This window comes from Mytilus edulis, chromosome 4 (genome assembly GCF_963676685.1).
Source record: "Mytilus edulis chromosome 4, xbMytEdul2.2, whole genome shotgun sequence".
Taxonomy (NCBI): domain Eukaryota; kingdom Metazoa; phylum Mollusca; class Bivalvia; order Mytilida; family Mytilidae; genus Mytilus; species Mytilus edulis.
The window spans coordinates 35,593,529-35,608,467 of NC_092347.1; the positions used below are offsets into that span (position 1 = coordinate 35,593,529).

The following is a 14,939-nucleotide window of genomic DNA, read 5'->3' on the forward strand; positions in this document are numbered from 1 at the left end:
ACAGCATTATTCATGAGCAGATCAAAACCTACAAAACAAGGCCTATTAAATCCAGATATTTAAAAAAAAAAGGGGTGGACTCCCAACCATCATATATAGATATAAGAAGATGTGGTATGAGTGCATATGTTTCAGTTTTAAAGCATTGGTGTTTTATTAAATGGGGTTCCAACCCAATGAACCCCCAGGCCAGAAACCCCCCCCCCCCCTTTTTCAGCCCCAATATTTATCAACAACTGCAATTATTTTGAACAGCATATAAAAAAATTCAATCTAAATTATGTTTATGTTCTCAAACACAAAATTGAAAAATTGTTTGATAGGTCATGCATTTATACATGTATTTGCCTATAATGTAACGTATGTATCATTCACATGTTTGAATACATGTAACTGATATACCTATCATGTACCATATACATGATTTACCTGTGTCAGAGAGGATTTTTTTTCACTTTATTTGTTTAATGCATAAATAAAATTTTAAGCTTGTTTTTTCATGAAAAATAAAGTGGCTTTCAAGAGAGAAATAAATTCAATGCATGTACATGATACATCAATTTTTTCTAATCATGCTAATGGTCACAGGCACTTGTCTCAGAATTTTTTTCCCTATATATACCTTAATATAACAAGGTATATAGGAACAAAAAAATTCTGAGAGAAGTGCCTGTGCTAATGGTGTATTGAAAAAAAACCTCTTAAACTTTTCGTGAAAATTTTGTAAGAATTACCACCAACATGGTAAGTCCAAAACACCAAAATTTTTGTATTAATATATACAGTACATTGTATTTTTTACTCTTTCAAATGAATTCTACATCAAATACTTCCCTCACATACAATGTATTGCTTTTCTTTTGTCAATATGTTGTAGGTAACAGGAAAGTATGTTAATGATGTAATTTACCACTTTAAAATGTTCTATCCTGTAACTTGTATTTTCTATCCTGTTTACCAATAACCAGTATTGCATACTGCGTATGCTAAATTGCAAGGATAAAGATCAAGATTGATTGTAAGTACACTGAATTGTTCATTACTTACGACTAATCTTAGTTGTAAGTTTGTTTATTTTGTGAAACTGACTCCTGAATTATTTACTTCATTTATAGGTTACCCGCTATGAACATGATGAAATGTTCAAAATATTTTGTGGTTAAATTTTACCAAATCTTTATTATGTTTATAATTTGTAAAGAACATGCAGATCATTAAAAAATTATCTATGAAAATAATATTTAGGTTGCATCTGTATTAGTTACTTGTTTCTGTGCCTCACTTTTAGTTTTAGATATAGATAAATAAATATATCTTATTCAGGGGCGGATCCAGCCATTTGAAAAAGGGGGGGGGGTTCCAACTTTATGTCCCCATTCAAATACATTGATCGTCCAAAAAGGGGGGGGGGGGGGGGGGGGGGGGGTTCCAACCCCTGGGACCCTCTTCCTGGATCCACCAATGTTATTCATTTGAGATATATTTTGTAATTTTGTATAAATCACTGGCAGATGAGAGAAAAACAAATTTTGGTTTAAATTCATTAAAAAAAGACTACATCAAATAATGGTTTTATAGAGTATACATTGTTCCATCTATCTATCTCATTATGAAGTGACTCTATAATATGGATTCATTCATTTTCATTGATATTTGATTTTGTTGTTATACGACCGTAAAAAAAAAATTGTGTCGTATAATGATATCATGTCGTTTGCGTCGTCGTCCGAAGACACATTTAGTCCAGACAATAACTTTAGTTTTAGTGAATGGATCTCTGTAAATTTTTACCAGAAGGTTCATTACCACTGAAGGAATAGGGTTGAGATTGTTTTTTGGGATTATGCTCCCAAAGGTTTAGGAATTAGGGGCCAAAAAAGGGGCCCAAATAAGCATTTTTGTAGTTTTCAGTCAATAACTTGTGTTAAATGTATAAATCTCTCTAAAATTAAACAACAAGTTTCCATTCTACAAGGGGATGGCTATGGGGGGTTATGGCTCAAATCATTTAGCAATTAGGGGCAAAAAAAGGTGAAAACAATGTTTTTTTCTTGTTAAAGGACAATTTAGACACTTTAAAAGCAGTGTAAGGGAGGTAATCCAATTCCATTTAAAGAATACTGTTATATATTTGTTTGATTACCTCTTTTACACTGCTTGAAAATTATGTTTTGAGAAATGATGCTTGTCTTGAGGAGATGATTAGTTGTAATTAGGAGGGGGGGGGGTATATTTTTTCTCATTTCGGTTTCAGAAATTAAACAGAAAATTTCTTCAAATATTTTTTTTGAGGGGATTAATATTCAACAGCATAGTGTATTGCTCAAAAGCAAAAAAAGTAAATTTAAAGTTCATTAGACCACATTCATTCTGTGTCAGAAACCTTTAGGCTGAGTCAACTATTTAATCACAATCCAAATTCAGAGCTTGACAGCTTGAATGTTATGTCCATACTTGCCCCAACTGTTCAGGGTTCGACCTCTGTGGTCGTATAAAGCTGCGCCCTGTGGACATGGTGGAGCATCTGGTTTTGCCATGGTCTACAAACAAGCCTATAGTCATGATAGATAAGGGAGCTACCATTTGATTTTTATGGGGGGGCTAGGATGAAAAATTTTGTCCTGCATTTTTTTTTAGTTGAAATCTCTCTCCTGCCTTTTTATTTTTCACTCTATTCGGTCCTGCCTTTTTTTTTATTAGTTTATCCTGACTTTTTTTACCTAAATTGTCATCCTGCCTTTTTTTTTGCAAAGTGTCTCATCCTGCCTTTTTTTTTACTCAAAACTCCTGTCCTGCCTATTTTTTTCAAATTTCATCCTAGCCCCCCCATAAAAATCAAATGGTAGCTCCCTAACTCAAATTGTACTTCTTTCAACATCTGAATTTATGGATCACTACATGTATTACCCTTGAAAATAGTATCCAAGGAATGATAATGAATCCAGTCTATTCTATTTTAAATGTTGAAAAAAATATGGTACATGTCATACTTATATTCATCTGTCCTGAGATTGAATTTATAATATTGTGATTTCTAGCAGAAAAGACAAATGTGTTATCTATAGTTGATTAACCCTTTTGAATTTAATTAACTACCCTTTAAATCAAATTAAACAAAATGTACATTTATTTACATATACAGTTATATTATTTTACATTCCAATCAAAATCAAAATAATTTTCATTGACCCTTAAGTATATATATATATATATATATATAATGTACATGATGTATGGATGATCAGAGGTAAACTTGTGATCTGTTCAAATATGAACTCCGATCATCTATCATAATGCTTATAACATTGTATATCAACATGTACTATTACCTTAAACTTTTAGTTACATTTTGATACGACCCCAAAAAAAATTTGGGATCGTATAATGGTATGATGTCGTCGTCTGCATCTTCGTCGTCCGAAGAAACATTGGTTTCCGGATAATAACTTTAGTTAAAGTGAATAGATCTTCATGAAATTTTTACAGAAGGTTCAATACTACAAAACGAAGGTCCCAATCGATTAGGAATTAGGTAGCACTCCACAGTTAGAAAATAAAATAAAAAATGAGCCACAAAATGTTTTGTCATCTCCTATTCCTGGATTTCTTATACATTAACCTAACTGTTTGTGTTGTACATGTGCATATGTATGTAATCAATATATTTCTTAGATTTGATTTTCAAAAGTTAAGAGTGATAAATTAATTCCTTTTATGTGTATCCATGGCAACATTCTGCATTTATTTACCATAAAATATTGCAAAAAGGGGGGTGGACATGTCACATACCCCCCAATATTTTGATCAAACTAGAATTTCAATGCCTTTGAGTGATACCTTTTTAGAAACTGTTTTCATAAATCTTCCTAATGATCAAATAAAAAATGGGTGTCTTTCGCCTCATTTTTTCGTAAAATCCAATCACAAAGTTCGTGCGATAAAAAGTTGGAAAAAAACATGGCAATAATTGCCGGACCAATGTATGGTAGGGACATGCAAATACGGACTGTCATACAGAAAACAGCCTATATTACATACATTACATAATCATGATGTTCATATAAATCCAATACAAAGGCTATTTTAATACTCAGCTATCCAAAAATGAATTTTATTGCACACTAGCTCTCATATTTGAAAAATCCACAGGGGCCAAAATGCAAAACTACACACCTAACTGTGGAGTGCTACCTTAGGGGCCCAAAAGGGGCCCAAAACAAGCATTTTTCTAGTTTCAGGATAATAACTAGTGTAGAAGTATTTCAATTGCTCTGAAATTATACCTCAATGTTTAAAACCACAATTAGAAGGTTTAGATTGATTTTAGGGGTTATGGGACCAAAGTTAAGGAATTAAGGGCCAAAAAGGAGTCAAAACAAGCATTTTTCTAGTTTCAAGACAATAACTTGTGTGTAATTGTATGGATCTCTCTGAAATTGTACCACAATGTACCATACAACAAAGGGGAGGCTGGGATTAAGTTTTGGGTTAATTGCCCAAAATATGTAGGAATTAGGGGCCAAAAAAGGGCCAAAAAGAAGCATGTTTCTAGTTTCCAAACAACTATAACAATAACTTAATTGTGTTTAAGTGTATGGATCTCTCTGAAATTGTACTACAAGGTTCCATACTACAAAGGAAAGCATGGGATTGAGTTTAAGGGTTATTGCTCCAAGAAGTTTCAAAAAGTTGGGTGGGGGGGATTTTTCAATTACCATTTTTTGAAGGGCTTCCTTTTTTTTCAAAATTTTTCAAATTTCGAATTTTGAAAAGATTCAAGAAATCTCCAATTGCACAGTATTGCATGTATTGTGCAATAGATTTGTTAGATCTTTGACCACATTAATTTTGTGACAAAAACCTATATTATGTCAAAAATTTGATCACAATCCAAATTCAAACAGAATCAAGCTTGAACATTGTGACCAAAATTGCCCCAACTGTTCAGGGTTCAACCACTGGGGTCGTATAAAGCTGCGCCCTGCGGAGCACCTGGTTGTAAATGTATTTGCAAAAATTCATAAACATGATAAACCTGTAAATATTTCAATAACAGCCTCAAGTTCTCTAACATTTATTAAATATTAGTTAAATAAAATGATAATTAGGTGATTAAATTTAATATCTAATAAGTTTGCATTTGTATTTATTAATTCCATGTTAAATTATATCAATATTATTATTAAAATTTATCTTTCCCTAAACTGCTAGCATTTCATACCATATTAAATAGTAATTACCTACAGTTAGACTGTTATTTGAAATTAGGTTATATGCTTCAGTACATTAACTTCAAAATATTTACCTATCCTAGTCATTGTATATAAGTACATGTAATAAGGTTATTTAAAAGTTGTTTAGTTGGCACAATGTTGTATAAATGGTATTGCCACATAAATGTTGTCAGATCTGGAATTACGTGTAATGTGAAAATGTGAAAAATACACGTACTTGTGTCTCACACAGATTAAATGAATTAAAGAGGAACTAGAATTATCGTGATTCAATATATTAGTAGATCGATAACATATATCTATATTTGAAGAAAGATTTGAAAGTATAAAGGTATGTGTATAATGTGAAAATGTGTATACTATAATATAACTAAAAATAAAATTGAGAATGGAAATGGGGAATGTGCCAAAGAGACAACAACCCGACCATAGAAAAAAACAACAGCAGAAGGTCACCAACAGGTCTTCATGTAGCAAAAAATTCCCGCACCCGGAGGCGTCCTTCAGCTGGCCCCTAAACAAATATATACTAGTTCAGTGATAATGAACGCCATACCATTGAATTTCCAAATTGTACACAAGAAACTAAACTTAAAATAATACAAGACTAACAAAGGCCAGAGCCTTCTGACTGGACAGGCGCAAAAATGCGGAGGGGTTAAAACAATGTTTATATGCAGTATAAACAAAAAAATTATGTTGTGCTTCTGCATGTTCTGAGGGGCATAACATTTATGTATTCAAGATTAAATATAAATTTTGAACGTGTTTTAGTATGATGTTTAAAGTTTTGTTGCTCTTGAATATATGTTGCCTGGTGAAAGTAATCATCCATCAAGCAATCTTAATTAGATATACATGATATAAAAGTAATGTTTCAATAAAAAGCAAATAGCTGTCTTAAAAGTCTTCTAATTTTATGATTTTGTCAATCATCTTAACTGTAAGCATGGTAAGTTATAACTTACATTATCATATATAGTTATAAAATGTATTAACCATCAATTAAATATCACTTATGATGTAGACATTGCCCTATCAATTTCATGTTTAAATCCTGAGCCTAAAATGATTAAAAACACTTTATTGCAGATTTAACCTTTGACACTTGTTGTATTAATTCTAAGATAAACATATATATTATAGGAAGATGTGGTATGAGTGCCAATGAGACAACTCTCCATCCAAGTAACAATTTATAAAAGCAAACCATTATAGGTTTAAGCAAGCTATAAAGGGCCCCAAAAATTACTAGTGTAAAACCATTCAAACAGGAATGTATGTATATCAAAATTTTAAAGATACATGTACATACCATATAAGTATTGTAAATTGATGTTAAGTTTTATATAAAGTACATTGATCATGTTAATAAATACATGTAAACTACATAAACACACATTGAAGTCTGTCATGTCTGCTATTGCATTGAATAATCAATTCAAATTGAAATTACACAAACATGATTAGGAAGCTTGAAGGAAACTATATATTTTATCAAGATCAACATTTTTGAGACTGAAATTGTGTAGCTTATATTTTAAATGTTGGCCTACACATTAAGGAAGATTTTAGTACAATTAAGATAGAAGATAACTTTCAGAGAATTGATGTGAAGTTTCGTTTTGATTGGTTTAATTTATATTTGTAATTATGACTCAATAAATATCGGAACTTATGAAATAATTAAACTAATTTGAACCTTAATTCGAAATTTGCTTTAAGCTTGTAGGTGGGTATATATTTTACTAAACATACTGAAATGGAGGGAAAGGTAGAATTAAATATCCAAATAACTACATTTTCAGGGTTTTTTTCTTCAAATTATACAAAAATGTTTAAAGATTCTTATAGTAGCAAATTATACCTAAGCTATTGGATCAAAACATGTTTCATCAAAATAAGTTACATAATTGTGTTTGAACTAAATCTTGTGGCTTGAAGACACATATATATATGTTTCTATACATGATATATATATATACAGTGACCTACATTTTGTAACTATTATTGAATACTTAGCTAAGTTTTCTGTGTTAGTACAGGGTGTCTTTGAGTGTAAATTTAGACCAAGGACAAGCTATTTATTAGGAAAGAAGGAAGTTCAGTAGTACATACATATTGTTATGATTTCTTATTCCTTCATTTTAGGTGAAATAACAATATGTTCAAGATAACAGCAAAGTTTGTTCAGGCAACCCATGGGGGTGTGCGGACCCTACAGAGAGGAATGCAGACCTACACAAGATATGCATACTATTCATTGAATGATCGGAAAGGAACACAAGATGGGTCCATGTCAAAGAAACCATACCAGCCTAGGTACAGTTTGGAATATGACAGACCAGAAGACTTTGTTAAATCCCAGGTAAAATAGACAGGAACTTGTTGTATTTTCAGTATATTGAATAATTAACCGCCATCAAATTTAGCTGTGGTCTGCAGATATACAGCCAGTGCAGTCAAAATTGTCATATATCTTTAAGTAGATAAGCAAATGATTGATGTTGCATCAGTTTACTTAAAAAAACCTAATAAGAAAACTGTATTCAATTTGCTTATTATGTAAATATAAAGAAAATTTGAAGTAAATAATGAGACCGTAACACAAAACACAAAGAGAGACAAGATTCAAGCACCAATTTCTTTGATGGATATCAATTTTGGTGGATTGAGGAACTATTGCATATTCTTTTAAACTTTATTTCTTGGTTTTATCAAAGTATCCATTAAAGACTCATATTGATAGAAAATGTGTATCTTGTTGAACATTTAAATCTAGGATTTACTTAAACCCACAAATTCCAGGACAAAAAATGATTCAACACAATGATTAAATATTTTAAATTGAGCCTGAAACATTTTGAGAATATTTTTTTAAAGATTTTTGTTTTATTTATAGTGGTGCAAAAATCAAAATGACTCCGTCAACTATGCAATCTACAGAACCTTAGTGGCCTTGTACTTCCTGTTTGTCGTGATGTACTCAGCAATTGTAGGAACACTGAAGATGAAGATGTTTATAATGTTAACCTACTGGTCTCTATATACCTTAACAGCATGTCAGGTCCTGAGGGCATATAATGTGTGGCATTACATCTCTTTAAAAAGGCAGAAAAAAGGTATTGATATAATGGTTACTAATATAAAACTATGTATTCATTAATTTTATGGATATCAATTATCTTGAAGTATTTTCATGAATATTTGATTTCATGATTTTGGCACATCCTGCATACAAGCCTATAGAAAAATTTTACTTATATGCAGGCCTTGAGAAAATCAAGAAATCAAATATTCATGAAAATACATTTAAATTTATGGTTCTGACACCTTTAACCATATTATAATTCAGGAAAGCTGGTATCACATGAATAATAAATATAACTGAACTCACACACTGTAGACTAAATAGTACAAAGAAATTTGCATTGTAATTAAAGGGAGTCTAAGGGTGAGAAGAGCTTTAAAATTGTTCTTTATATCTACATGATCAAAGTACAGTGTAACTTGTTTTATCTTATTATTATTACATTCTGCTCGAACGGACACATTTTCACGGTCCCAAAATAGTCCTTAGTTACATGTATTATTGTATATTAAGGTAAATAAAATAGTGAATTCAATTTGATTTGTGGTACCAATTTGTTTAAAGAAATAAAACCACCAAACTTCAAATTTCAAGGTTAGAAAAAGAAATTAAATAGAATGTTTACCATGTGTACTGAGTAATTGCAATTTGATAGTCTGAAAGTCTTGATAATTTAAATTTGATGCATAATGTCACTCAATTCAAAATCACACATTATGTTCTTCAGGGGGATATATCTTTGTGTGATTTTGTAAACAAATTAATAACCTGAACTGTTTGAAAAATAATTTTATGCTTAAATTTAGGTGCAAATTGTATTTATTCTAATGCATTCTAGTGTCATTGTTTATTGGGATTACCCATTAATCCCATTCTGTTATCATTTTTTTTTTAAATTTTGCATTGCTGGTACATTTCATATATTTCATCATTATTTTCTTTCATCTATACCCAACACTAGCTAGGGTATAATGCTTTTGACTTATCTAACTGTCATCTTGTTTTCCGGAGAATATCAAATACTTTATCAGATTCCAACCTTACATTGATGTATGGGCTAATATAAGAAAAGGAAGATTCTTCATTGTTTTGACTTTGGTTTTGAGGTCACAAGAGCTGGAGTGAAGGTCATAGTTACATAAATAAACCAAAAGAATTTTGTGCAGGAAAGTGGTGTCTAGAATCTAAATCAATTGTTATATGTGTGATTGTAACTTCAAACAATATTCACATTAAATGTTGATTTTGAGGTCACTCTGGTTAAGGTCAAGGTCAGTTGAAAATAAACTGAAAAATATGAAGAAATACATTACAAAATAATAAATAAAATAGATGGCTCTTGTCCTGCTAGATTGTTGTCTCATTGACAATGATTGATATAATTTATTAATATTTTCATGTTTATTTACAGATTTACAGATGATTAAAAGATTGAAATGGCAGTGGACTTTGTATAACATCTCAGTAGGTTCTGCACCAATAGTAGCTATATTATACTGGGTTATAGCTTATGATGGTGAGTTGAATACTTCAGGCCTTTTCATTGATTAAAAAAAAAGTATGATTTAAAGTACTTGTGATAATTGATAATTACAAAATGATTTTTTGTAAAAAAAAAAAAAACATACTTAGGCTAAATATGCAGCTGCATTGATGTCATTTAGCTCAGACTTTTTATTTTATTTGTTCTTTGCTAATCCTTGCACAAAACAGTAGCCTATGGAAGAATCGTTTAAAGGTTGTTGGCGATTATAAAGATACTGTAAAAGCAGAAACTTTTGTGGAGGATTAAATTTTATGGAAAGAATATATTCACGTAATTAAAACCCCACAAAAATTTACCCTTCATATAATATCACTTCCATTTAATGAAAACCACGAAATTAAATCCCAAAGAAATCTTATAAAGTGACAAAACCATGAAATTTTAACCACACGTCTTGACGAAAAATAATGTTTCTACAGTTAATAAATTATAAAACAAGAATGTGTCCATAGTGTGCTCCGCTCCACTCTCACTATCGTTTTCTATGTTCAGTGGACCGTAAAATTATGGTCAAAACTCTTAATTTGGTATTAAAATTAGAAAGATCGTTTTAATCAAACATGTGTACCAAGTTTCAAGTTGATTACACTTCAGCTTCATCAAAAACTACCTTGAGCAAAAACTTTAACCTGAAGTGGGACAGACGCACAGACAGTGAACGAACAAACACAGACTGAAAAATATAATGTCCATAAATGGGGCATAAAAAAAAATACTTTGTCAAATGTAGTTTAAATCTTTGTTTATTTAAATATTAAACTTACAAAAAGTACATTGACATCCTAAAAAAAAACCCTACAAAATCAACCAAATTAAGTTCTAAAAAACAAAAGTAGTAATCATTGCCATGATTGTATGAGTAATGAACTTCAAATTTCATGATAATTTTCTGTTCTTTCAGGAACAGGATATAATTTCATCAACGTAAACACACATGGCGTCAATGCTGCATTTATCCTGTTAGATACATTTATAACCAGAATGCCTGTGAGACTACTTCATGTTTACCAGAGTTCATTGTTAGGCTTCACTTATGTTTTATTTACCATAATTTACTGGTCCTTTGGAGGATTGAACCAGTTTGGACAACCATATATTTACACTGTTCTTAATTATGGTCAGTCACCGAAAAAAGCATTTATATATGTAATGGCAATATGTTTTATAGTTTGTCCTTTAATACACAGCTTTGTATTTTTTCTGTACAGATTCAGGGTGTTTATTCATAGATATTTGACCACTATGGATAAAAGGGAAGCACTTGTTCATAATAGGGATAAATAGACTTCAGTATTATATTATATTTTTTTCTAATTTGTCTTTCAAGCCTATATTTCCATAATGCTCAAATGGAGCTATGCAATTGCTCATATTGAAGCTATATACTTGCCTTAGCTAATTTTTTATTTGTTATTGTTTAGTCAATAGAAATGTTACTGTCCATGTTTGTCAAAAAAGAAGTTTAAAAATCAAATGTAGAAGTAGAAGATCTGTTTAATGCTGAGTTCACACGTAATTCGAATTAATTTAATTCGCATTCGAAACATTTTACGTTCGTTTAAAAAAGAAGAGTGTGTGAACGCGATTAGCCAATTCGATTCCTATTTGAATTTAATATACGTGTGAACAAGGCATAATATATTGTTTTGCTATGAGTATGAAGTAATTTTGGGTTCATTTAGGGAAAGAAAATCTAATTTATTTTTATATTAACATTTTCATCACAATAATTGTAGCTATTTTATGCTGCAGTATTTAAACATTATAAAAGTTCAATGTCTGAAGAATATCAACTTTATTGTATTCGTCATACAACAGTTGAAAGGTTCAGTAAACCTTGACAAGCCTCATACTATTTAAAGTAAAAAATTTGATATATTTCTTACTTAGACCTAAAGTTTTATATTCATTTTTTCATTCATACTAAGGTTGCGTTACATAGTCAGTCCCTTTGTTTTTCCTTGGTAAAAAAATCACAGATATTATAACTTTGTATTTCATTTGAATCTCTTAAATATTTTTTTTCATATAAAGAACAAGAGGGTTTTTTTTCATTTTAAAGTACAAAGTGGTTTTTTTATAAGCAGTTTATCATTATGTCATGCATGAACTTCTGTTATAAATATGCCATTTTTTTCTTATTGAAATTCTACTATGTATGTTCAGTATAGTTTGTGTTATGTATTGTGCCAATATCTAGCGATATATCAGCTTTATCAACTTCGAAAAATAACTTCTGGCTACAACAGGTAACTTAAACAATAAAAAACCCTGAAAAGCACATGAGGCTGTTTTCTGCTCCTCTGGTTGTTGTCTCTTTGACACATTCCAATTTAAGCTAGTAAATGTAGTTTGTTTAATACAATTCAATACAATTTATGTATTTGTCATTCATGTGTCTTTATTTGTATGAGATTTTTATATTAGAATATTGTCTGATATATTTACCATAATTTATTTTAGTATATGATATGTTATTATTTAGGTTATGAATATGTTTGAAGGACTTCTCACAAACAAACTCATGACAAAAATAACCACATGTGAAATACTGTCAAGATTTCCCTTGTTTATACATCTTTTTTGTGGGGGAAAGATTAATAAAATTTATATGAAGAAGGGAAGTATGCAATTTGTAAAATTATATATATAGAATTCAAAGTTATTGGCAATATAAAAGATTACTCAAAGACATCCATGAAAGAATAGATACACAAGTGATCTGAATGATCTTAAAACAGCATTCATCAAATACAAGAGGGGAGGTAACTCTTTACTTTATTGCATTGAATTATTAAGAAAATACATGAATTGCTAATTTTCGCAATAAAAAATAAAGATTATCTGTAAGGCCACCATGATGCCCAAGTGCATATGCCTATGGAAAATATAGTATGATCACTTATCTTTTCTATCTTCAACATGGTCCTTCAGAGAACTGCAACCAACTTTCTGTTCCAAATAATTTTGGCTCAATCTCTATGCTATCTGAACATTAGCTACATGCTTTTGCAAGAATTGATTTTTATTAAATTTAACTCATGTATATCTTTATCAAACTGCTTCTGAAAAGTTAAGACTTAATATTGTTGATTGAAATTAAAAAAAGGTACTGATCTGGTTTAATAATTTTTGAAAACGATCTGAACAGAGTGAATTGCATTTGAGTTGAATAAATCTGATGATAATGTTTTAGTTTTATTCCTGGTTATTTTATATAAGTATTGTTTATTTATTGTTTGACCAAGATATCCATATTTGGAATGACTAATATATAGAGCTCACTGCAGAAATGTTTTGTCAAAATCAAATGTCGTTTTTCATATTAATCATGGTGCTGTGGTTTTTTTAAAGAATTTAAATTCTCATGCTGAATTATTTTTATTTTTCTGATTATCATATTGGTGAACCATCATATTTGGCTTGCGAGTTGTTTTGACACATAAGTTTTCATTCAATATTTTTCAAATTTTGTGTATTACAAATTTTTAACATGCAAGTCCTTGTACATTTCTAACTATTACTGTACAGATTTAATGGAAATAATGATAGACATGTTTTTTTTTAAACCTTTTTGCTTGTTATACAAAAGTTTGTCATAGATCTTAAATCAATGTTTCTTTCAATAATGAGACAAAAATACTTGTAATTTTATAGATTTAAAATTATTAACAAGCAATTAAACCAAAAACGTAATTTACAAGATGCAAATATTTCTTTTCTTTGATCATTAGTCAATCTTAGTAGTTACATGGTATATATAGTAGTAAGAGTACATTCCTGTATTTTTGCAGTTTTATAAATTAAACTTTACACAGATCATTCATACATTACGACATAAAATTAATTTCATTTTACATAATGAACAAGATAACATTTTGTGATGGCCATTATAAAAAAGTGATATTTAGGAATCAAATAAAATGAGATATTTCTTGATTGTTTGTTTACTTTTGAATTGGAATAAAAGGAGTTTAAGGTAGACATCAATGAGACAGCAATCCAACAAATAAAATAAGCTGAAAGACATCAAGAGGGCAACATACAGTCTTTAATAATTGACCAGTCAGTGGCGGATCCAGAACTTTTCCTAAGGGGGGGCCCGCTGACTGACCTAAGGGGGGCCCGCTCCAGTCATGCTTCAGTGATTCCCTATATAATCAACCAAATTTTTTCCACGAAAGGGGGGGCCCGGGCCCCCCACTGGATCTGCCTATGCCAGTGTCCAAACAACATCAAACTCTGAACCATCCTGTGTCTAAACAAGTTATGAATAAATTGAACAGAAAGATCTGCCTTTAACACCAATTCTCAAAATAACAATAAACAATGAGATAAGACAAAAAAAATAACTTAAGATGATCTTCGTTACTTGGGACCAGCACATGAAATTAATTTTTTTTATATTATAAAACAATTAAGAACACACTTATTAAAGAACATGGGTAACACTCCAGTACCATATTCTCCATCCTTCAGGCTTGGCAGTTTATAATGCTGCAGCATCAGTAGGTCAATAAGTCACACCCATTCCAACTACATCAGTCTTGACCAATAGCACCACTTGAACTCTCTTTATTAGATGTAAAATGGTTGTGTCTAGTGTTTACTAATTTTGTAAAGCAGGAACTGAAAATACATGTTGTCATTCTGACTTTTGCTTGAGAAACATATCCAGGAACTTCAATTAGTTGATATTGAATAATAAAATTGTCACTAAATATCTTCTTGGGTTTTGGAGGTAAAAAATGGTTGCACTATCAACACATGGCAATCGTTTAATCATGTTAATAACATGTTCTACATATATACTAGGTCATCTTAAAGGTTCTTTTTGTTGGATGCAGCAAGTTACAACTGTGACCAAAGAAAATTATTATCTCGTAGATAATTCTACCTTAATCTACAAAGAGTGGCAAAGAGGGGACTGGATTGTAGCCTTGGCTAGCGAAGATGAGTTTTGGAGATGCCCCTGATATTTTGTGTGCAGTAGTTATAGCGTTGGCTTATTTCTATGGAGATATTTAGGCCAAGCCTCATCAGGCATGGTCAATTGATTTTGAAACTT

At 30.6% G+C, this 14,939-nt stretch overlaps 1 protein-coding gene across 3 annotated transcripts in view; it reads left to right on the forward strand.

Moving 5' to 3' along the window:
• LOC139519611 (protein rolling stone-like) overlaps positions 1-13,810 on the forward strand; it is a 16,893-nt gene extending 3,083 nt beyond the window's left edge. For 2 of the 3 annotated variants that reach the window (XM_071311802.1, XM_071311804.1), the window contains exons 2-5: positions 7,386-7,602; positions 8,137-8,356; positions 9,737-9,841; positions 10,773-13,810. In XM_071311802.1, the coding sequence (XP_071167903.1) occupies positions 7,399-7,602; positions 8,137-8,356; positions 9,737-9,841; positions 10,773-11,155 (912 nt within the window). In that variant the 5' untranslated portion in view covers positions 7,386-7,398 and the 3' untranslated portion in view covers positions 11,156-13,810. Of the gene's footprint in view, positions 1-913; positions 1,019-7,385; positions 7,603-8,136; positions 8,357-9,736; positions 9,842-10,772 lie in introns of those variants that run through there. The other variant, XM_071311803.1, reaches the window with a different exon arrangement.
• The last annotated feature ends 1,129 nt before the right edge of the window (positions 13,811-14,939 follow it).